This window comes from Eurypyga helias, unplaced genomic scaffold, assembly GCF_000690775.1.
Source record: "Eurypyga helias isolate BGI_N326 unplaced genomic scaffold, ASM69077v1 scaffold29961, whole genome shotgun sequence".
Taxonomy (NCBI): domain Eukaryota; kingdom Metazoa; phylum Chordata; class Aves; order Eurypygiformes; family Eurypygidae; genus Eurypyga; species Eurypyga helias.
The window spans coordinates 10,602-33,111 of record NW_010233553.1 but is presented as its reverse complement, the minus strand read 5'-3'; the positions used below and the strand labels follow the sequence as shown (position 1 = coordinate 33,111).

At 43.2% G+C, this 22,510-nt stretch overlaps 1 protein-coding gene across 1 annotated transcript in view; it reads left to right on the top strand.

Annotated features, from left to right (window-relative positions):
• Nucleotides 1-3: 3 nt before the first annotated feature.
• The window catches only part of SCG3 (secretogranin III), a gene marked incomplete at its 5' end in the record, with an annotated part of 25,741 nt that continues 3,234 nt past the window's right edge, over nt 4-22,510 (top strand). Inside the window, 11 exons of the mRNA XM_010161767.1 lie at nt 4-55; nt 725-777; nt 1,338-1,383; nt 1,476-1,691; nt 2,753-2,895; nt 4,024-4,185; nt 4,493-4,670; nt 6,561-6,677; nt 18,153-18,236; nt 18,836-18,964; nt 21,020-21,100. Of these exons, the coding sequence (XP_010160069.1) occupies nt 4-55; nt 725-777; nt 1,338-1,383; nt 1,476-1,691; nt 2,753-2,895; nt 4,024-4,185; nt 4,493-4,670; nt 6,561-6,677; nt 18,153-18,236; nt 18,836-18,964; nt 21,020-21,100 (1,261 nt within the window). The remainder of the gene's footprint in view (nt 56-724; nt 778-1,337; nt 1,384-1,475; nt 1,692-2,752; nt 2,896-4,023; nt 4,186-4,492; nt 4,671-6,560; nt 6,678-18,152; nt 18,237-18,835; nt 18,965-21,019; nt 21,101-22,510) is intronic.

Below are 22,510 nucleotides of genomic sequence, written 5' to 3'. Positions count from 1 at the left end.
GTGCTATCGCTGCTGGCGAGCCGGGTGCACGGCTTCCCGAAGCCCGCGGCCAAAGGTAAGCGCCTTCCTCAGCGCGTTTCCTCCGCAGAGATGGGGAAAGTTCTGCAGGGTATAGGTAGAGGCAAGAAAAACTTTCCTTACACTTGGCTAAAAGCAATTAGATCCTAAAGAAACAACATTTCTGGCACAAAGCTGGATCACTGAATTTGCAATCTAATATTAGAGCGGAAAGAGAGGTGCTGGTAGAGGGATCAGCTTGAATTTTTTCAGTGTTTTCATCCATTCTACAGCAGTTTCTGCACAAGTCTCTCACTCCCTGTCTCCCCCGGTATTCTGGATGGAAGAGATTTTTAATCTCTTGGTTGTGCCAATCCGATTATTGCTATTTTAGTCAATCTCTTACAGCATTTTTTTCCCCCAACTTGTGCATGAGTTTTCTCATCAGATAGGGGTTACTGAGTCTATATCTGTATTTCTATTTTATCTTTTGCAGAACCTTTCCTTCTGCCCCAAACAAACATGCTTTTTTAAATGTTTGACTTCTTTATTGTATTTTCATTCTTTTAGAAACACTGAAATTTTTTGCAAGAACTAGCACTTGCCATCATATTTAAGACACCCTGTTTCATGGGAGAAAACTATAAATTAAGAAGAAATGTGCTCTCTCTTTGCAGTCCCATGCATTGTATAACTGAGTACATATCTGCATGTTTGTTTATTCTAGATAAAGCTATACACAACAGGCAATTAAGTGTAGAAAGACCTTTGGAGGAACAGGTAAGTGAAATAAAAAATATTTACAATGTTTTTTGGTTTTGGTATTCCAGTAATACTTTGAGCATTCAGGTACCAGATCCATGAATATGCTGATGGCTTAACAAATGAGTTAAAATAGGTTTGTCAGTAAATATTGTTAGGGTCGGGTATAAAATAGAGTTTTGATAATTTTTAAGAACTGGCTTATAGAGTTTTACTGTCCAGCATTCCAAAAGCAGGTTGTTAGCTCCAGCAGCTCACAGGTGTGTCACCCCTTTGAACTGAGATCCTGTGAGAATACAGCAGGAGCTCGGACCAAAGGAGGAAAATGTAACTGGCATTTCTCTTAAAATGGAAGGTCTATCACAGCTTTTTGGAATGTCCAGTTCTGATCAGAGGATGTGGTGGTACTGACAAAAAGCGCCAAGTGCTTAATCATGTTCTACTGATTAAGGCAAACTTCTTACTAGGAGTGAAGATCACTCATTAAGGCTTCTGCTGTTACTGATAAATTAAGAGATCGCACATCTTACTGTATTTATTCCCTCTTCCTGTTTGTTTGTTTTATTTTTGCATATCAGATTGCTGAAGCTGAGGCAGACAAGAATAGGAAAATATCTGTCACAGGTAAAACATCTTTCTGGGTTTATAGCAATATTCAGAATGTATTCAAATTGGTGTAAGATTTTATGTCCTGTGTGCATTGATATATTTTCCAGAAAATAAGCCAGAGTTCAGGAATTATTCCTTTGTTGATGACCTGAACCTGCTAAAATCAGTAGCAGAAAGAGAGAGGAATGAAAAGGAGAGGGAGTCAATTAGAAGCTCTTTGTATGAACAGCAACTGGCCGTTGATGACGCAGACTCCACCAAGAACCGCAGGCTTGTGGATGACTATGACTCCACTAAAAGTGGGCTGGATTATAAATTCCAAGGTATTCTATACTCATCTTTCAGTGACTTCTAGATTAGACTTCTCTTGCAAAGTGATTGCAGTCATGAACATGGTACTCACCCCTAAACACGAGCTCTGTTTGTTACGGGAGTGCAATGTCAGTTACTTCCCAATGCGGAAGATTGTCGGATTACAGTGAGGTTCTGAAACACAATACGAAAGAATTGCTGTTGATTTTCACAGTCTTCTTCCCTGGAGGACAGTCCAACTGTTTAATTTGCATTATGTTTTTTAGCAATTTAGATCCGATGGAAGGAAAATGGGACATATTTTTAAATTAAAATACATTTATTCTGGTTTGAAAGGAAGAAGCGCTTTTATAGAGAGCTAAATCACATATATTTCTTCCAAATGTTAAGAGCAATGTTAGATAATTCTCCTCATCACAAAGCTAAAAGAAGTTACTGAAGGCCAAAGAATGCTTGCCTTTACTACAGGAGTAGTTAATTCACCTGTAGTTTGAGTGAGCCCTCTGAAAGTTGTGAGCTGCATTCAGCTCGGGATATTTTTAATTCTGTCTAAGTATGCTGATCACAGACCAAAGCTTACTCACCATATTCCCTTTCCCATTGGTCACGATGGTATTATTTGCCATAAGTAATGATTACATAATTAAAACTTCATTTGCTGGAACCCAAACATTGAGACAGTATGTGGTTTGTCATGATCTGTTTCGATCTGGGCAGTCACACAATAGAAGCAGATGCCAGGAAGAGGCATATAAGTGGATATGTGAGCAGAGTTCTCTCATTTTTAACCTTTTTCTATGAACAGGAGTGTTATGCTCCTGATGTTCATCTCTGCTCTTTCCAAAGAGCCAATCAGAAAGACATTTTTCAGATTTGGAAAATGAACCCAAAGAACTTTTTACTGGGACTGATGTAATGGTCTCCAAAGTGTGTATGAAAGTATACTCCTAATGTGTCTAAAACGTGCAGCTCTGTTCTGAAGAGAAAAAGATGTAGGCAGGTATTTTTTACAAGACATCTCATCCAAATGAGTTAGGACAGTCGGCATACAGTTAAACTGTAATCCTTTTAGACGATCCGGATGGCCTCCATCAATTAGATGGCACTCCTCTGACTGCTGAAGACATCGTTCAGAAAATTGCTGCAAGAATTTATGAGGAAAACGACAGAGGAGTGTTTGACAAGATCGTTTCAAAACTTCTAAATCTGGGGCTAGTGAGTATCTCGTTAATACTTCATTTAGCTCTTTCGTGGGTTGGTTTAATGCTCTTCTAAAAAACAATTTGGATGAGCACTGTGTCCTGCAAGTCATGGTGACTGGAGTGAAAATGAATGGGATTCAGGCTCCAGGCAAGCCTCTCCACTCCTTTGGGCATATTGGTTTAGTTCTGCAATAACACTGCCCTTACTGGGATGGCTTTGCAACAAAATAGGTCAAACATTCACTAACTGTACTTCTCCCATGCCTGCCCCCATTTTTCCTTTAATTTATCTTCTGGTTCTCATTAAACGCTTTTGTATTATCCATTTCTTTTGGATGTTTATGGGGAAAGGTCCAAGCTCATTCCTGTCCGCCTGCTGATTATTGCCATCAGCAGACATGTAATGATGCCGCTTAGCTGAGGGTACGTTTCTCATTGTTACTCATTTTTAGCAAGTCCGGGTTTGTCTCTGGCCTCTGGATGTCTCGACAGTTTTAGCTATTGCCATATGGGAACCTTACATTTTAAAATACTAACCTTACCTTTTCTGCAGTAGGTTTTGCAGTTACCTGTCGCACGCTGAATCCCTCCGCTCACAAAGGGAGCTGTGGGACAGCAGCGTGGTGGAGTTCATGACAGCTGTCATGAAGCACAGAGGAAACATTTTGATGATGCCGTAGAAAGCTATTTGCTTGTTCCCTTTTCTGTGTTACTGTACTCTTGTAGTTATTCGGTTGTACCTCGGTGTGTTGCAGGATGCAGTTATTTATGTATGCACAAGCATATATCCACATACAGGTGTAGCACTCTTGCAGCTCCGTCTTTCAAGCTGAGCTCCACTCTGTTAAGCTCTATTTGGGTTTGTTTTCCTGTTGGAGGCTCTGTCTGTGGGTTTTATGTGTTCACACATATTTGACGTGTGTTTGTATGTGTATATATGCATTGCTATAAATATAGACATGGCTATATGAAGACATGTATACACAGACATCAGTGAAGGTATTACACCTAATTTGGCTATGCTCAGCTTTGAGGCAAACATATGTGAAGCAACATATTTACAAAGCTTAGGTTTCACACTGACATTTAATACGGGAAAACCAAAATATTCTGTAAGTACTATGCACAAATATTTTACCAGATCACAGAGAGCCAGGCCTATACCCTGGAAGATGAAGTGGCAGAGGTTTTACAACAGCTGATTGCAAATGAAGCAAAGGATCGTGAGAAGGAGCCTGAAGATTTGGATTACCCTCCAAGCAGAACAGACAGTGATACAAAAGAAAAGCAACAGGAAAGAATGGTAATTTCTTAGCTAATCATTTTGATTGCTTGCCAGCCAGTACAAGTAGACCAATACACTGCTTTGCTTTAGGGAATAGTTAGTTCAGTCTGGACACTAAGGGTGTTCTTAAAGAAAAACGAATCATGAGTTACTCTGAGGTTTAAGCCACACACCAAATTGAAGTAACTTGGAGAAAATAGTATAGTTTTTACCTTGTAATTAGGAAAATGTTGGCCTAAGATCATGATGCTATTAATGGCTTTATTAACTCTGTCACCAAAAGCACTGTGCTTATAGGTATTATTTTTTTATGTTTTTTGTGGAGACACCAAGCAAGGCTGAAAAGGATAGTTTCATTAACAGAGAAATCGATGATACACTGGATAACACATGGTCATCATCTAATACCTTGGAAAGAAGAAATGAGCTGCCGTCTGAAGATAATTTTGAAGACCTCCAATATTTTCCAAACTTTTACGCGCTATTGAAAAGTCTTAACTCAGGTGAGCTCATCGTGTGTTCACGGGTGTATTTAGGGAAGAAGAATTAGAAAATCAAGAGGCGCTCTGTTTTTCCCTACTCCCTTCCCCACAGCTTTCCTAGTTGCAAGAGACTGCGTGCTTTTAAAGCGCTCTCTAAGATGTGTAGCAGAAAGTAATTCAATTAGCGAGCATGGCATTGAGAGGAACAGCACTCAGAACTGCAAACTGTGTGACCTAGGCAGCCCTTCTTGCCTTGTGCTGTGCCATTCAAGAGTCCTGAATTCTTTTCATTCCCGTAAGGGCATGATGAAAAACTGGCAAATCGTTTTCTCCAGAGATCTTTCCAGTAATATCCATGTCTTATAAGCCAACAGGGATACGAGTAAGCCACAGTAGAATCCTCATGGTGACACTACCAGTAAATGAGGCTGAGCCTCCCAGCCTTCTCACAAACCACAGCTTTACTGTTTATTGCAGTGAAAGCTCTGCACGTCTCTTCCAAATCCGGTGCTAGACATCATTGCCTTCCAGTTAGTGCAGGCAGGATTGTGGCACCTCGCCACAGCCCTGCTGACAGCATGCTCTACCACACACCCACTCTCACTCTCACAGCCAGCATCTCTTCTGCTCTTTCAGCACCGTCAGCGACAGTTTATTCTGTAGGTTCCTTGTCCTGCCGGCGCCTTAATCTTGCTTCAACCTGTCCCCATAAAGACCTGAGTTGAGAGCTAGAATGTGAAACCCAAAGGCATATTTTGTCCAATCTGCAAACTTCCTATTATTCTTCCTGTGCTTTTTGTTTCCTCATGGCAGCTTTGCATGCAGGTTTGTCTCTTCCTACTCACAAAGCAGAAAGGCCTGTTGGGTTTAACAGTACCAGGCAAATAGAACCAGGTCCCACTGGCTGCACATCCCTGCCTTCTCTCCTGCTTTATGCCGTTCACCTGCCGGCCGGTATCAAGCTGGAGGAGGAGGGGATTCACTTGCATCCTACAGACGTCTGTTAAATTGCAGGCAGCAATAAAAAACCTGTTCAGCAGCTCCCCAGAGGGGCTGGCCCTCTGCCAGGGCTGGTGGTGTGCGTCTGACTCTCCCTGTCTGAGAGTGGCCCTGGCTCTGCTGCGTCCTTCGCTGACAGCCTGGGGTGTGGGAAGAGCTTGTGTAGCTGTCTGATGGGGCAGTTTCATGCTGCTAAAGCAGAAAGAGAGTAACACTGTTCAGATAAACACACTGGAAAAAGAAAACTGAGCAGCAGTGATTGTTAAGATAGTCAGAGATACCTATGGGCAAGAAAGATGGATTTTTATAATGAAAAATTATGGTTTGTATCCTATAGTCACGATCCTCCCAGCCATGTAACATCGCGTTTTCCCAGTACCTGAGTCATGGCACGGTAACAATCTCATTTGAGACACTTTCTATTGTTGTCCTTGAACCCATGGATGTTGTAGGAGAAGGGATCTGTGGATCTTCCTCATACCTAGCCAGGCTGGTCTGCCAAGCAGTTCACAGACAAATAAACAAAAAAGACAGAGACTGTAGAAACCTCTGCCTATGTCTGCCCTCTGACCAGCACTTTGAACTCTGTCAAGTCACTTCATCTCAGTGTGTTTAGCGTTTTTATCTGTGAAGTGGAATTAATACCACTTGCCTGCCATAAGACAGACCTTCCAGACAAAAACCTACAAAAAAGAAACAAACCCTGAAGTTTTAAAGTATATTCAGCTGCACTTTGCAGGAGCAGTTTAAATGGAAACCTATGTGGGAGTTCTGCTTGCAGATCCAGCACAACATTTTCTTTTTAGTGAGAAGGTAATTTTTTATGCATTAAGTTGGTGCAGAGTTTGCAGAACTGAGCTTTTCCGAGTTGCCTGAAGACTTTGACTAGTTTTGCTTTATCCCCTCGCACAGAGACGGAGGCAAAAGAGAAAGAGACCTTGATAACTATCATGAAAACCCTGATCGATTTTGTGAAGATGATGGTCAAATATGGAACAATCACACCAGAAGAAGGAGTTTCCTATCTGGGTGAGAGGACATACCTTATGCAACAGTGTTATTCATGCTGTGTTCTTACTCTACCAACAGTGGTGATTATATTCTCATCTTCTGTGCTCTTACGAGTCCCATTTCAGACTTGTTCGTTCGAAATGTTAAAGCTGTACTTCTGAATGATTGATCATTCATTATAGCAATGTTGAATTCCATCCTGCTTTACCATTTCCATCTAAGGGAAGAAAGATTATTTGTCAGATACATATTTAGAGGATTATTCCACTATCGCACCTGTGAAGCACTTGATTTCCATGGCTTTATGTCAGGGGAAGATTAGTGTTTTGCTCAGTTGGATCGAGGTGGATCAGGTACCTGCATTTTCCATAAAGAATCCAGCAGTTCCACACCTTAAATCTGATGCCCGTGAGTAGCTAGAGTAGACGGGACCTGATGCTGCGGTCTGCTACCAAGTAAACCTCCTTCCACCCGTGGAAAGCGTTACGTCTTGGCACAGGATTAGCTTTTGAAGCACTCTTTCTGGACGCATTTGAGAGTCTGTGGCTACACAGATTTTGTAAAATTGTTATAAATGGCTGAAGAGGGATGCTGGACCAGCCCGGGTTTGGTTTTTGATTTTATTTTCTCATGCGCCTCTCCTGGCTTTTACAAACTCTTTTATATTAACCGTCGGTAGACTTTCTAGTTAAACAAGCGGAGCTACGGGAGAAGGGCTTATCTGCATAAGCCCTGCACAATCCTTTCGTTTTTCTGAAGTATTCCTGGTCTGCGTTAGCCTGGAAAGTTTTGATTTACATCAGGGAGATTTCTCAGCTTAATAAATCAGCCTGTCACAGAGGTAGGGCTGGCAATGATCTTTCATGACTTCTGCTGGCTTGTTTGATACGGACGGTGCAGATACACGATTGATTGATGCAGCTGTATCTGAATGGCCTGATTATCAATTACTTGGCTGCAGAAAATCCAGTGGATCACGATTCACATTCAGTGCATGACTGCACCTCCTCTCTAAAGAATTCATTATATCTCTGACCAAGATTATCCTTTTATTTTCTGTGAGAAGTCCTTGAATCTTGGAATATTTGGACAATGTATGCTACAGTTCAGCAGTTGTTTCTCTGGCTGCCTGTACATTTGAAGAAAGATGCACAGAAAGAAATGGTTGACTACAAGTGCGGTGGTTTCAGTGTGATTCTGCAAATGAAGGAAGATACTAAGGCTTGAGCAGATATTGCCCTCACTGATAGTGTTGTGCCAAAACTTAATAGGCTAAATTCATCCCTGACGCAAGGCCACTCGGATAATGGAATTACACTAGGGATGCATTTTTCCTGCTAAAATTCAGGGCAGTTGTTCACATTGGCTTTACTTTGAGTAAATAAGTACTGTAACCCTGGAAACAAATTGCCATGATGACATAGTACAGAGGGCAGGGATTAGGCTCAGAGTTTCAGAGGTCTGATTTAGTCTGGATTTAAAGTAGGACTATCAGCTGATGTATCCAGATTCTGCCTTGCAAATGAGTGATTTATGCAGAGATAGATTTTGTACTCCATCAAAGCAACGTACTGTAGTGGAAAAAGCTTTCTCATAGGTCTCAAGTTGCTTCTGTGGTATTCTTTTTTTAGACTTGCTGTTGAGAAATGACTTTAAAGCTGACCTTAATTTATTGAGTTAATATTCCTAAATATCCAAGAACAGCGAGAGCAGGAGGATCGTGGCTTCTTGCAGCATCCGTAAGTGTGGCAGCAGTTTTATTGCCACCCTTACTCGATGAAAAGCTACAACGTAATTTACCCGAATGTCTGTCGGAGTGAAGAAAAAGATAACAAAATTGAGCTTTTAGTTGTTCCCTCAGTCCAAAATAAGTGAGCAGATCCCATGCTAGTTGCTAGAAAATACCTGCTGGGTCTGTGCAGATGGATTCTATCCTTTCTCTGTTTTAATACAGTGGGAAACTGCCTAAATTCCTTTTCCCCCCTCTGTGGCTGAAACCATGCGTAAGCTATGTCCCTGAATTATACATTCAAAATAATAAATCATTTACTGAATCAAGTCACAAGCTTTTGTGCCTCGCGCATAGATGCAGAGAGTGTGAATTTGAATGCACATACCCGTAACAGCTGGTTTGGGATTTGGAAACCACAGCATTATGTCATCATCATTGTATCCTACTCTAGGGGATAGTACCTTGCTGCTGCAGTGAACGATGTTATTAGGTTTAGCTTTAAGTTACGAAGCTGCAGTGTGGTGCAAGAAAAACACACATCCACACAGATACAGACGCAAGGAAGAGGAAGTTCATGTTTTTCATACGCATATTCAAAATGATGTAATACATGTTTAAAAGCTTTCTGTATGCTAAATATAATCTGTAACCCAGAAAGCCAAAACCAAGATGTTCATATAAACGAAAGAGGAGGAAAAAGCACTGCCTACCTTTTAGCGTATGTGTTCAGAAAGTGTAGCATTAAAGAGAGGCTGTAACAAACTGATATAAAACGTGCATCAGCTGAAATGCCTCATATTTGACTCTTGCCCTGGTGGTGCCAAAATGCCCCTATCTTCTACCTCTCTTGACTTTCTCAGCTATGGATGCTGTATTTCGATGTGCTGGCAGCAAATTCTGCTTGGGGAGAAAGCCTCCTGGTAGGTTGAAAGGCTTTCAGAAATCTTTCTAGAAAGCCTATCTGCCCTCTGAAGATTGAAAGCTGCTTTAAAATCATTCTTGCAATTAAAAGAATGGACAAACGTCGGTACGGAAAGCATCTTGCAATTAAAAGAATGGACAAACGTTGTCGGTACGGAAAGCATGAGGTAATTAATCATATGGCAGAGGATCACCGTTAGACAGGCGGCCTGTGAATTAGATCCAGCCGTGGTATCGGCTTCCCCACCTATGGGCTGGTTGTCTGCATCCAGCAAACGCCGCCCCAAGGGCAGACCTCGCCTGGCTTGCCCCAGCCTGCCAGAGGCAGAGGCTGTTACCGCTGAGCAGGCTGCGCCCTGGGACGGATGGGGGGCCATTCCCGAAACAATGATTGCTCTTGGCAAGGGTGCCGTGACAGAGAGGAACGCCAGAGTTGGAGTCTCTCCACATCACGGCCAGCGGAAAGCAGCAAAAAGCTTTCAGAGAAGTTACGACTGATTCAGCATAAAATATTTCATTATTCATGGCATTCATACTGTTTCTGTTGCATAAAGAGCTGACAGTGAATCTTCCATGCGGAATCGAAAGGACTGTATCCTTCATGGTGCTGAGTGCTTCAAGAGAAAACGTGCCATTGGAGCCAGCAGCAGAACTCACTTTGATTTCAGCAGGGCAGAAAAGGGAGCGCACTGCACAGATACTTGTACTGCTTGAATATTAGTTTGCGAATAATACCACTCTTCCCTTCATTTTCCTTCTCTCTGCTGAGTAGTGTCGTGGTGGAGATTCACTCTGATTGCTTTTCTACCCGAGCCATCTATCACAGACCAGATAAACATTAAGGAAAAGCTTCATCTACACCACACAAAGAAGCGGAGTTTTTTTTGTGCTGAGTGACTTTTTCAGCGTATGCCAGGCTATATAACTAATTTTAAAATTAAAGTCCATCAGTCCGCTCCTGGTAAAAGCTCTGTTTATAGTAATTATGTAAAGTGAACTATGGTTTTGTAATGCATTTATTTGAATAATGCTGTTATCAGCTTAGAAGAAGGAACAAATGGTGTCTGCCAGTTTGTTTTGGATACATTTGTAAATCATCCCCCAGTAATAAAACCAAGATAATGAGTGATTTTTAGAACCATTCTAGGAAATACTTGTAATCAGAGCCTAGCAGACCATAGCAAAAACAGAGCTTTCAGAGATAATGGGCAAATTTGTAAGAGGCATCAGTGTGTATGTATGAATTCTTTTTACACAGCACCTTGATTATATTCTCTGCTGCACGCTGCTTACAAGGGTAGATCGGTAGCAAATTTATCCATTGCTGCCCCAACCAGATGAAAGTTGTGTTATCCAATGAATTACTACCCAGAAATGTAAATCAGTCACGTGCACATTGTATTCTCGTGCCGAGTTCTCATTTGCTGAGTAGTACACGTGGCACAAACTTTGGCCGTCTCCGTCTCACAGCTACACAGAAGCTTCACCGTGATACTGCATATATCACGTCTTATGGCTGAGGTTGGCCATTTTCAGCTTCTAAATCAGGGCTTTTGTATCTTCCCCAGCTGAACAACACTGGAGAAGAGAAAGAGGCAAAAGAGTGGGAAGAAAATTAAGTTTAGGTGCTCCATAGATTTGCTCTTTCTGAGGGGGATCCCACTTTTCACCTCCTTGTAGTAGAGCGTTCAGCTTACTGGAGCCACACTGTACAACACGCAGCCCACAGCAGGCTGCTTGGGGAGCAAACTCCCCCTTTAATTAGGAGGGAAGCAGAGAAATTGCCCCAGCTCATCAGTAAGCCGTGCTTGAGTCACAGCTGCCTCCCTCCCTAGACCAAACCGAAGGCAGCTCTCACACCGCCCCCCCGGGCTCTGACTCACTGTCAGAACCCACACTCCCCCCGTGACTGAGTGGGAGATCGTGTTGGTGAGAAATGGGCAGGCACAGATGGCTCTGTTTACCTCTCCTACCCCCTCATCATTTGTTCTCCACGGACAATTGGAAAGAAGACCAAACTGCAGGACGCACTAGCAGTGGGGAGACGGATGGTCCGTTGGTGAATTATCGCTGAGGTCTGCATACACTCGTTATCTTGGTCCTTTCCCCAAGTTACTGTTAGGGTGTTGTTTTGCTATAACAGTGTCTTTTAGGCAGAAAAAACATCCAGGGGAAATGTAAGCGGCAGAAAGTCCCCTGCCTTGGTGTTTAACATGTCCCTGCCTCTCCACGCTGAGGAATATGGAATAGCTGTTCTGCCCCTCGCGTTCACGCTCGGTACCCTCTGCAGCTTCACGGCTGACCAAGGCAGAGCTCTGCAGTTTCCCTGGCTTAGGCCACTGCACAGTAGACACGATCTGGCCTTTCCTTGGGAGGGGAGGGCTCGTTGGAAGCCTGTGATTAATCCCTGAAGTTCTCCTCGGCACAGATGCTGCAGGCCAAAGGTCTGATCCTGGTATTTGTTTAGTTAGGCACGAACAGGCACGGAGCCAGGAGTGTGAGTCCGAGGGCAGATCACAGCGCAGACTGGCATCATCTCTCCCCTACTCACTGTCTCCAGGAGCAGATGCTCCCTGATGCAGACAGTGTGGTTTCAGAGGGGCGAGGGAAGGTGTGGATAAACCAGTGCCAGAGGCTGGAAGTGATATATAGACAGTGTCACGCGGACCTTTTATTCCTTCCTTCATTTTGGCCCGGGAGAGGAAGGGCACCGACCGTTTCATACAGGGAGTTAACTGCTCATGCGCACCACCTTCTTGTTCTTTTTTAATGCCCTTTTTTCCAAAGGGCTTTTTGTTGCTACTGTAGGTTTTCTTTTTAAGCATTAAAATCTTCAATCCATTTTCCCTATCTGAATTTCCCTTTGGTGATTTTCCTTGCCCAGTATTGCTTTATCGTATGACTGATGCATACAGCTGCCAGTGGGAGTTATTTAATTTCAGCCAGCTCTCCTTGCTCTGCTATTTATTTTGTATCTGATGAACTAAGGTGACACAGATGCCAGGAGACTGTACTGTTCTTAGGAAGATCAAGGACTCTCACAAATCTGAAACACAGAAATCAGGGGCACCTCAGATGGCTGAATACTCATGAGCAGCAGTGATGGTGTAACCTGTATGTGCATAGTTAAACCCAGGATGAATTTGCATGGAGGTAAGATGAAAGGATGTGGGGACAGAGTGTGTGCAGAGGTCCCAGACAAGACTGGAATCTAGGAAGTATGTTGATCGCAGACCCCACTGCAGCTTTATAGCTTTTCTTCCTGTAGCCTCATCCCGTGCCTCATCCATGTCCGTCCCACGCCACTTCTGCATTTGCACAAAGACATGCATGGAGTTTTGCCCCCACTGCTTAGATCTTAGATCTCTTTTTCCCCCATTCAGACTCCCACTGCATAGAAAAAAAATGGGTAGCTGTGGTGTGAAAAGTTTATGACAGCTAACCTTACAGTTCTTAAAAAACAGGGCAGTGAAATGGGCATCACCCGAGGGTGAGAATATGTGTGAGAGCATAGTATTTCCAGTATCCATACAATCTAAATTGTCTCAGATGTCTTTTAGGGACAAATACAGTAGTTTTAGTATTACTGATTCTTTTTTCCTACCACATGACATGACTATCAAATCATGTGTACAGGAACCAAAACGAAAGGTTCATTCCTTTGCTTACCACTATCTACCCTTTAAAGGTGCAGCTTTTTCTTACAAATATATTCTCTCTTCTTCCATTTCCCTTTCCTGTCTCCTCTATGTTTTCCCAGCTGGATACTTTGTAAGAAATCTCCATCTCCTTATAGTGTCTCTTTTGACAAGTATACTTCTTAGTTCCTGAAAAATCTAGGTGTTGCATCCTACCAGGTGGTGTGTGTTTCTAGATGTCAAGGAGGGCAATACTTCTCTTTTTCCTCACTGTATTTCATAGCTGCATGAAAAAAACACCCTTGCTTTCTGAATTCAGTGTCTCTGTTGACAGCTGAGCACTGAGACTGTAAGTTGTGGTTTGAGATGACGATGTGGGCGCGGGGTAAAGAGGGTGTCACTGGACTTTGAAAACTAAGCTCCATCCCACTCCTGCAGTAGAGGCGGCGGTGTGCTCCTTAAGTCCCAAACCATCGTATTTATAAAGTGCATGCTATCAGAATGCTTAAAATGTGTGCACAGATTTGGAAAGAGTTAAGGAAGGACTGCACCACACCGCTCTAGGAGACCTGGAATGATGCAAAGGGAATGCCTGGAGAAAGGATAAATCTGAGAAATAGTCCGAATTCAATAGGGACGATAAAGGAGACTTGGTCAGAGATTTGTTCACCTCAAAACCCATCTTTTTAATTGTGTTTTACGTTTTGAGTTGCTTTTAATCTGATTGCTGAGTGATACTGCCGCTGTTTCCATTTCAAATCACTCTGACCGTCTTGCCTGTAATCCATTTACATGGGATGCCGCTACCTGGGGTTGGTCACCCGACATGTCATTCCTGCGGGCAGCATTAGGCTTGACACACCGTCGTGACAAATCAGTTAAACGGGAAGATTCTAAAAGAAAGCGCCGTATCTTGACACGTACGGCAGGGGGTTAGAAAGGAACGGGAGATCTGCAAGGCTGAGACGCATCTGTAATTCTACAATGGAGGGATTTCTCTTGTTCGTCACGGGTTAAGCAGTTCAGGTGACATATGTGTGCCGCATCTACGAGCTGACTAAAGGTCAAACTCTGCTTTGGGCTGCATCGGTGAAAACCCAGTGGATACTGACAGCTCTTGGGCCTGCACTCAGGTAGACTAAAGGGAGAACTTGGCCAAAGGATTCATCAGGTACGCTGCTCCCCAGTCACAACCACATGCTGAGACGTCCCACGTTTTGTCACAGACGGAAAAAGGGCCTTGCCAACGCTTCAGGTTCACCTGCTGCAGGAGAGGGAAGAGCCCTGGGAGAGCTGTGTTTTATTAATGCCTGAAATAGGTGCATCTCATACGAGCAGTCATCAGCACAAAGCTTTCTGGCTGAAGCTGCTGTAGGGTTTGAACCCATTAAGTAAACTCATTTCTTAGCTATCGTTAAGATTGATTTCAGGTACCACGATCATCCCTTTTCCTCCTTTAATAAGCACAGCCTTTCCATGCTGTATGAAAACAGAACAGTAAAGCAGGTTTTTCTGCGGAAGTTTAATGACATGAAATCTCAGCTTCAGTCAGTTTGACGAGGATAGAATGTGAAACTGCCTCCTGGGTGCAAGACAATTACGCAGATGAAAAAACCCTTTGCAGGACAATTTGCAAGAGTCTGGAAAACACCATGAATCTGTCTATCTCTGGAGAAGACCGTGAATCTGTCTAGGCCATTTCAGGCTTCTGCAATAGGAATTACCTATTCCCTTCAATTCTCAGATGGGTACGTTAGTTTCTGCCTCTCTAATAAGAACAAAAAAGCCATTTAATTTGTCATATTTTTTCACGTAGTATATTTTTCCATGGATGTAAAAGCTGTTACTCCAGTACCTTCTCCCAGAGTAAAGATAAGCATTCTGCTTTTATGCCATTCAGATTTTTGGATGCCCAACTCGAAGGAGTTCAGAGTTTCAAAAGCGCTGGGAATCTGCATTTTCAGATGCAATTAATAGGATCTCTTGGTGTGTAGTGCCTGTAGAAACTGGGCCTAGGACATCTCAGAATGTCTGCTCCAAAGAGGAGCCCTCCTGCAGCATGAAGGCTTCAGTGAGTCATCCAGATCAAAGAGCGAGTTAGAAAGTGAGGCAAGGCAGAAACCAGATCTTCTGACTCCCGGTGTCTCGTTCGAGCGATGAGATTATCCCGCTCCACGGAAAGCCGGCTGCCGGAGGAGTGACCTATTTTACCACCGTAGGTCACTTCCATTAGCTCAGTAGTTATCGCTCTGTTGTTTTAATTAGTGCCATTTCAAATAAGTGGCCAGCTCTGTGGAAAGGTCAGTACCTTTCTAAACCCTTCCGCTGTAAAAAATTACGTTGCTAGGGAAACGATACCAGAAGAGTAATCAATTCTTGTTAGACCTCCAAATATGACATGCAGTTGCTTAGCTGCTGGCCAGGCACCTCTCCGTCGAGAAGATGACTCACTCCATCAGTGCAACTCAGAGCAAACATCGTTCAACCCTGGCCTAGCCATGTATGACGAGTGCAAACATGTTCTGAAACAATACCAGCTGTTACAGGCATTAATTCTGAAGGGGAAAAAAGGGCAGTAAATCCTGTTGGAGAAGAATCGGGATTCTCTGGTAATGTTCTCTGTGGTGTGTAGGTAGGTACGCCAGATGATCCCGTAAACCGGCTGGCTTAACTCCCCTCTGTTGCGCAGAAAACACGGCTGCTTATGAAATCCCGAGAGTCACGTTGATGTGCCACCCAGCTAGCAAGAGGGCGGCAAGATTTCTCCTGTAAAATGTCATCCTGAGGAAAAGGCCTGTCATGTAAACTTGTCCACCGTAAAGCTTTGAAAACAGAGTATCACTGTTGCCATGCTCAGCCTGGCTTTACTGGGAAAGCTGGGATCATCAGCGGTCAGCGCTGCCGTACGGTACGTCACGTACGGATGTAGCTGTTCAGTGCACATGGCTGGAAAACCGAATATTCCCGCGTCGCTGCGCCTGGCAAAGGAGTCATAAATATTATTACTCACATATTGGACTCGAATGGCATCGTTAGCCAAATCGAAAGACTCGGAGGAACTGTAGAATTCCTGATGGGATTTGTAGAAGTAACTGAATAAGGGAGTAGTATAAATCCTATTGCCTTCAGTAGCACATGCTGTACGTGGGTATGTGTCTGACTTTTAAACACTGCGCTCCATCAACAGCACAAAACCATATGGAAGTATTATCGGTACGCAGACATCTACATTTAAAGATCTCTAAGTGGGTTGTAAGTCCTCCTTTTGTTTTCTGCTGATGCAAGCTTACTGCAGCGGTGCCTAAATGCAGGCACTTTTAAGACAGAACAGGAAAGGCAGTCACGAATCAATGCACTTACGTATGCGTGGCATTTTAAACTTTAAATACTAGTATTTATTTTAAAATACTGTGTTTAGACTTAAAATTAAGCCTAATTTAATAGGTTTTGCTGGATTAAGGTCTAAAGTCAGCGACATTTTTTGCATTTGCATCATCTAGCGAAGGAGAACAATCTATCCACTTGAATTTACAAAGGGTTTTCAGTTCTTAGCTGTATAATCTTAAAAACTGTGCCCTTTGCAACAGAGAAATCCTTATATTCTTGCTGGAATACTAGTATGGTACTGATTCAGGGTAAAAAATAGTATCTTAAGCTCAGCTGAAAGGGACGTTTACAGTCCTTTCAATACGCTTTGGATGAAGCGATTAGTGAGGCATCAATACCCCCACTATAATTCTCGCCTGTTTTTTCTTGGGCATTATGTCTGATCCAGCTTGTAACCCAGCCCAGACCTGTGTGCTGAGGGTATATGGCAAGGTCAGAAATCACATTAAAATGGTATGTATCAAATTAAAGTTGTTTTCACAACGGGGGGAAAAAAATCAAAACCCCTGATATGATGTAGAATTGACAGGCTGCAATCAGGCAGGGTGCCAACAAAAACTGCTTACATCCGAATTTTATGTAAATAACAAAATACGGAGGCCTCAGGCAGAGGGGATTATGTGATTTCTCATCAGATGGCAGGCAGAATTGCATATGGTGATCTGCCATGAAGAGAAATGGCGCTGGCTGAAATCCTCATCTTTAGGTTTCAGTGCTGAGTATCTTCCCGGTGGAAAAAGATGCTCCCAGCTGATGGATAAAATGTTGGCCTTACACAGAAGATACGATCTAAAATATTTACTAGCCCTGTAGTATCTATTCTGCCGCAGTTACCACGTCTCATACCGAACATTTTAGCTGTTTATATACAGGGAATATGGACGTTTCAAAGTCAAGACTCTCAAAAATACCCCACCCACGAGCTGACATCTATCAGATTTTGGATCCATGTTTAACTGAAAAGCTGGTAAAGGGAAAGGAAATTCTGCACCATGTCCATAATATGACTGAGGAAAACTGGCAGGCTGTACCATGACCCGTATTTGTCAGTATCTGTTAAGTGTTGTGTCACAAGGACTATTTTCCCCCACACCCAAGTATGCAGTGTTTATATCTGAAACATCCATCTTGATGAAAAGGTGCTTTTGCTTTCAAATGAGATGCGTTCAGCCCTGAAATTTGCATAGGAAAACATTTTCTAGACTTCTAGAGCTGTATACACGGCCACAGCTCTCTGCTGGGTTTTCAGGTAAATGCTTGACTTCAGCAACTTTAAAAAATATTTTTTTTAATCAGTTCGATTTGCACGTTTATTTCTTGTAAATATAATTTAAAACCTTTTATCAGGCTTCTTTTCCAACGAAGCCATATAAAATCCAGACAGATAAGCAGTTTGGGATAATATTTTTCCACCAGGATGACGCATAATTTCAGAGACTCGCATACTTTGTGAAGTTAATTAAACCCTTCCATTGCTTTCATCAGAATAGATTGCTAAAGATATGGTTATCTGTATTTTGTGACTTATGTGACTTAAATAATTAGAACAGATACGCACACATTTACTGTCTTTGTGACTACTGGCTCTGTTTGGTACACCTATTGTCATGATTTAAGGGTTGATGTTTTTAAATAAGATCGATCCAAGTTCCACATTGCTATTTGTTTATTCTTTTAGCGCTGGCTCTGCATTAAGTCTTCAGGGGCAAGGATGAAGACTCTTTTACATTTCTACATGGAGAGTATGGTCTGGGTTCTGCATCATGGCTGTTGAAGAATAACTGGGGTTTGGTTTTGTCTTGTCTTGATTTCTAGAAAACCTAGATACAATGATAGCTGAGCAGACAAAGAAGAAGCTTGAGAACCCTTCCGCTAAAACCAGAGCAAAGCTACCAACAGGTATTTATTCTACAATTTCCTCTTCTGGAGAAACACCTTTTTTTAACCTACTCGGCTAAAAGCACGCTAATTGCTTTAGAAGCCAGACTGCATGTTAAAAGATACAGTCGCTTAAGGACCTCTAGCCACAGCTTGAATGTCTAAACACACGACGAGAGAGGAAGTTGTACTTACTTGTCCAATCTTTGGGAAGTATATTCACTCTCCTTCTCTTCAGCGGAGTCCAGGCATTGCACATACACAGAAGCAAGCTGTATCGATGCTTTTTAAGACTGAAACAATAGAAAAGTCATTCTTTGTCAACTTTGGGTCTAGCAAAGGCAAATTTCCTAGTGTTTTGCCCTGCAGAAGGGCACGTGCTTTTATGAATGACTACTACTGCGTTTTAATGGCCTGCATTCAGCTGCGGTTTTTTTCATTCCTGTTGCTGGAGGTCTGGCGTGGCGGTGTCCTGTGGAAACTGCTCTGAGCCACACTCCAGTAAGGTTCTTCCTCAACCATCAGTCAAAATGTTTTACTTCCGAAAGGTCGTATTGATGTGATTTAGGAGTGCTTTTGGTACCTTTGATACCAAATGGCTCTTTTTGTTATTTCTTTAGACAAGAGTAGTGAAGAAGCAGACAGTACGAAGGAAGAAGCAGCTAAAATGGAAAAGGAATATGAAATTTCTAAGGATTCTACAAAAAATGAAGAACAGAATGCAGCAGGAAACAGTGAAGAGCCCAGAGGTACAAATCACCCTTGCTTTTGCTACACTCAAGTGATTCTTCTCTTTTCCTGTCTTTGGCCTTGTTTTTCCATTCTGTTAGCACAGATATCTTCAGGTTATAGCTGCTGGGAGTCAGCATGCATCAGCCTGATTTGGAAGTGTACTTAGAATCATAGAATCACAGACTGGTTTGGGTTGGAAGGGACCTTAAAGCCCATCCAGTTCCAACCCCCCTGCCATGGGCAGGGACACCTTCCATAGCCCAGGTTGCTCCAAGCCTCATCCAGCCTGGCCTTGGACACTTCCAGGGATGGGGCATCCACAGCTTCTCTGGGCAACCTGTCCCAGTGCCTCCCCACCCTCTCCGGGAAGAACTTCTTCCTGATATCCAATCTAAACCTCCCCACTTTCAATTTAAACCCGTTCCCCCTTGTCCTGTCACTACAGGCCCTTGTAAAAAGTCCCCTCCCAGAGTACTTGTTTGCATACTTTTAACTATATGAAACTATATCCCTTGCAGATCAAGGCCATAACCTTTCACAGAATTCACAGCCCCTTCTGAGAGCAACGTGAAATGCATTTTGACACAGTAGTGCAGAGAGATTTTGCTTCTTTGCATCTGTGGCTTTTCAGTGAAATCAGATCATCAGGATATTCGATATTCTGAGTGAGCCCATTGATTTCTGTCGTTTGTGGCTGAACAAGCTGGCACTGGAAGGCACTGAAAAGTTCTGCAAAGTGAAACGATTGTTGTGACTCACTGCCAGAGGTGAAGGGTCATCAGGAATTAACCCCTTTTACCTAACTTTGAAAACCTCTCACAGTACGTTAGTGTCTCAGTAAGCAAACTCGGCACAGTAGCACTTGTATTACCCTCCTTGCCTCAGCACGACACACAATGCCACGTTCCATGCCGCGTTAGGCTGTGCTACCTCACCCATAAACGGTGGCTTTTTTTTTTTTACAGCAGTGGGTATTTGAGCCTAGAAGAGGAAATCAGCTCAAGATGCCCAATTTCACAGTAAAGAAAACTTGTCTCAATACCCGTGGGAATTGATAAATAACATATTTCACTTCTCTATTGATTTTTCTGTTCAGTTTGGTTCAGGTTATTTTCCTTTACCGTCAGAAAAACATTCATCCCAACAGCTTTTTAGAAATTTCAAGTGGATCAGTATTTAGTTCTTTGTCTCATCATGTAATGCCCTTTGTTCTTTCACAGAATAACTTACTCTAAAGCTCACTCTGCACTCCCAGCTCAAAAATTATGGTATTTCTAATACTGTATCCATTTCCTAATGAGAGCAGACATGCATATTTGGCAGCAGTAGCCCTCTACATGCTAATCACACTAGGGGAGGTTTTTTCCTGACAAATGTAAGAACATTACATCAATAAAGCTCCAGCCAAGTTAAGAATTCAAAATCCATTAGCTGGAATATTTCCTTAGGGGCCTTATTAGGTAATCCTTGAACTAATTCTGTCTTGTGTGCTTTCTGGTCCAAAAATAGCTATCACTTTAAAATTTCAGCTGTAACAAGGAGTTATCATGGTAATTTTAATACATTTTTTTTTCTCAGTAATTATAAGTAGCTGTATTTCAGCCTGTCTTTCCAAAATACCACGATTTTAGATTTGCTGTGCACTGTTAGTATGACTGTATGAAGGAGTTTTCTGACACGTTGCATGTGAGCAGATACTCAAGGCTTTCAGTCGTAATTAAGTCACTCCTGGCTGTCTTAACACTTCATTTTTGCTGAACAATTGTGATGATCAAAAAGCTACAGGTTCCCTTCAATCCAGATAGGCAGTATCTGTGGATGCTTCCAAAAGTTATGTATAAAGCTCAAAAAAAAGACATGATCCTAAGTTTGTGGATGACTAATCTTGCGCAGACAAAACCTGCCAGCCATCTGTGGGAATTTTGCCTGACTAAGGTTGACAGGACTGAGCTTTGAAACAGAAACTAAGAATAGTTTTAATCTGCCTTCGCCGTGACCAACTTCACCCAGTTAAGCAAGCTGCATCAATCATTGATGTAAGTGCCTGATTTCTCTCCCCTCCTTTCCTCTAGGGAAAGCTGAGGCCTATTTGGAAGCCATCAGGAAAAACATAGAATGGCTAAAAACCCACAACAAACAAGGTAACAAAGAAGGTAGGAAGTAAAAAGCTTTGACGTTTTGGTGGGCACCATAGACACTGCAAAGCATCTAATTTGTGTTCCATAACTTAGCATTTGCTGTGAGTGAGACTGATGGGAGACTGTGCTTGTCTAGGTTGTAGTGATAATTAGTGGTGTTAGAATTAAGTAACACAAGTCGTGTGAAGTTTGAGTCAATGGGTGAAAATAGTACACTAAGGCAAATTCACGGAAACTGGCTCGAACAGCCCCAAACCAGAGACTAACCAGCTCGAAGTCAGTCATCTGCTGTCCAGAGAGTCCTGGTGGTCTGCCTGGCACTGGGTAACGGTCCCTCAGTTTTGTCTAGTGCTTCCTTTCTCAGCTCAGCGTATCTTTAAATTCCCATTTTAAAAGCCGAGTGCGTCTGGCCAGCGCTGCGCGTGCCATCCCGAACAGCAGCGAGGTTCGTTTCGTAACCCCAAATAGTGAGGACGACACAAGCTGCTGGCACTAGCAGGGTAGTTTGTTGGGTTACAGCTCAGAGCGACTCCAGAGACGCGCAGCTCTCGCGCAAAGCGGTGTAGTGGGGGGGGCAGTGGCTGAAGCAGCTGCGCGGGGTGTGCTCACTGTTTGACTCGTCCACGGAGGCTGTGTGAGAGCTGGATGGAGGGAGCTAACAGCAGCAGGATTTCCGGCTCGTTTTTCACAGATCTCTCTTTATCCATATCATGTTTGCCCTCGAGATCGTACATAAAACCAGCCTCCTGTCCCTTTTCTCTGCCACTGCCGGGCCTTTTGCCATCACCCGCTCTGTCAGCGAAGGTTCCGAGCCGAGGGATCCGTCCCGGGGCTATGACGGGCGCCTGGCGAGAAGGATCCTTCTTGCACCAGCCAAGCAGAAGGGGATCGGAGCTGAGATTAGCCCTGGGTAGCCTAGCCACTCTCTCTGTGAGCTGAAGCGTGTATGAATTACGTTTCAGAGATGACTGCATGCCTACAGCCCAGCACATGCGCTTTCCTACAGAGAAACTCCATGGTAGGAAGGACTTTGCAAAACCTTTTCCACCTCTAAAATCATTTCCCCACAATGGCAGCGACAGCAATTAGCAGCAGGCACACATATTTGCTGGAGAGTTTCCCTGCCAGTTGTCACGTTTCTCTCGATCAGCATACTCATTACGGTAATGAGATGTCAGCCACGTGCGATCATCGCTCCGTACCACGCAGGCTGACTGGGCAGCCCCTCGCTCCTCCGCGCCGTAAGCTTTCCGCCGCCCTGCTGCAGTCTGGAGACGGCTGTGACTGCCGATCGGCAGCATTCCACCCACCCGCACACGCACTGAGATACGCATTTGCTGCGTAGATGCATCTTCATTTGCATTAAAATGTAATTTATTGTCCTCTGGCAATAGAAACGGGCCTTGAAGTGAGCATTAAGTTACG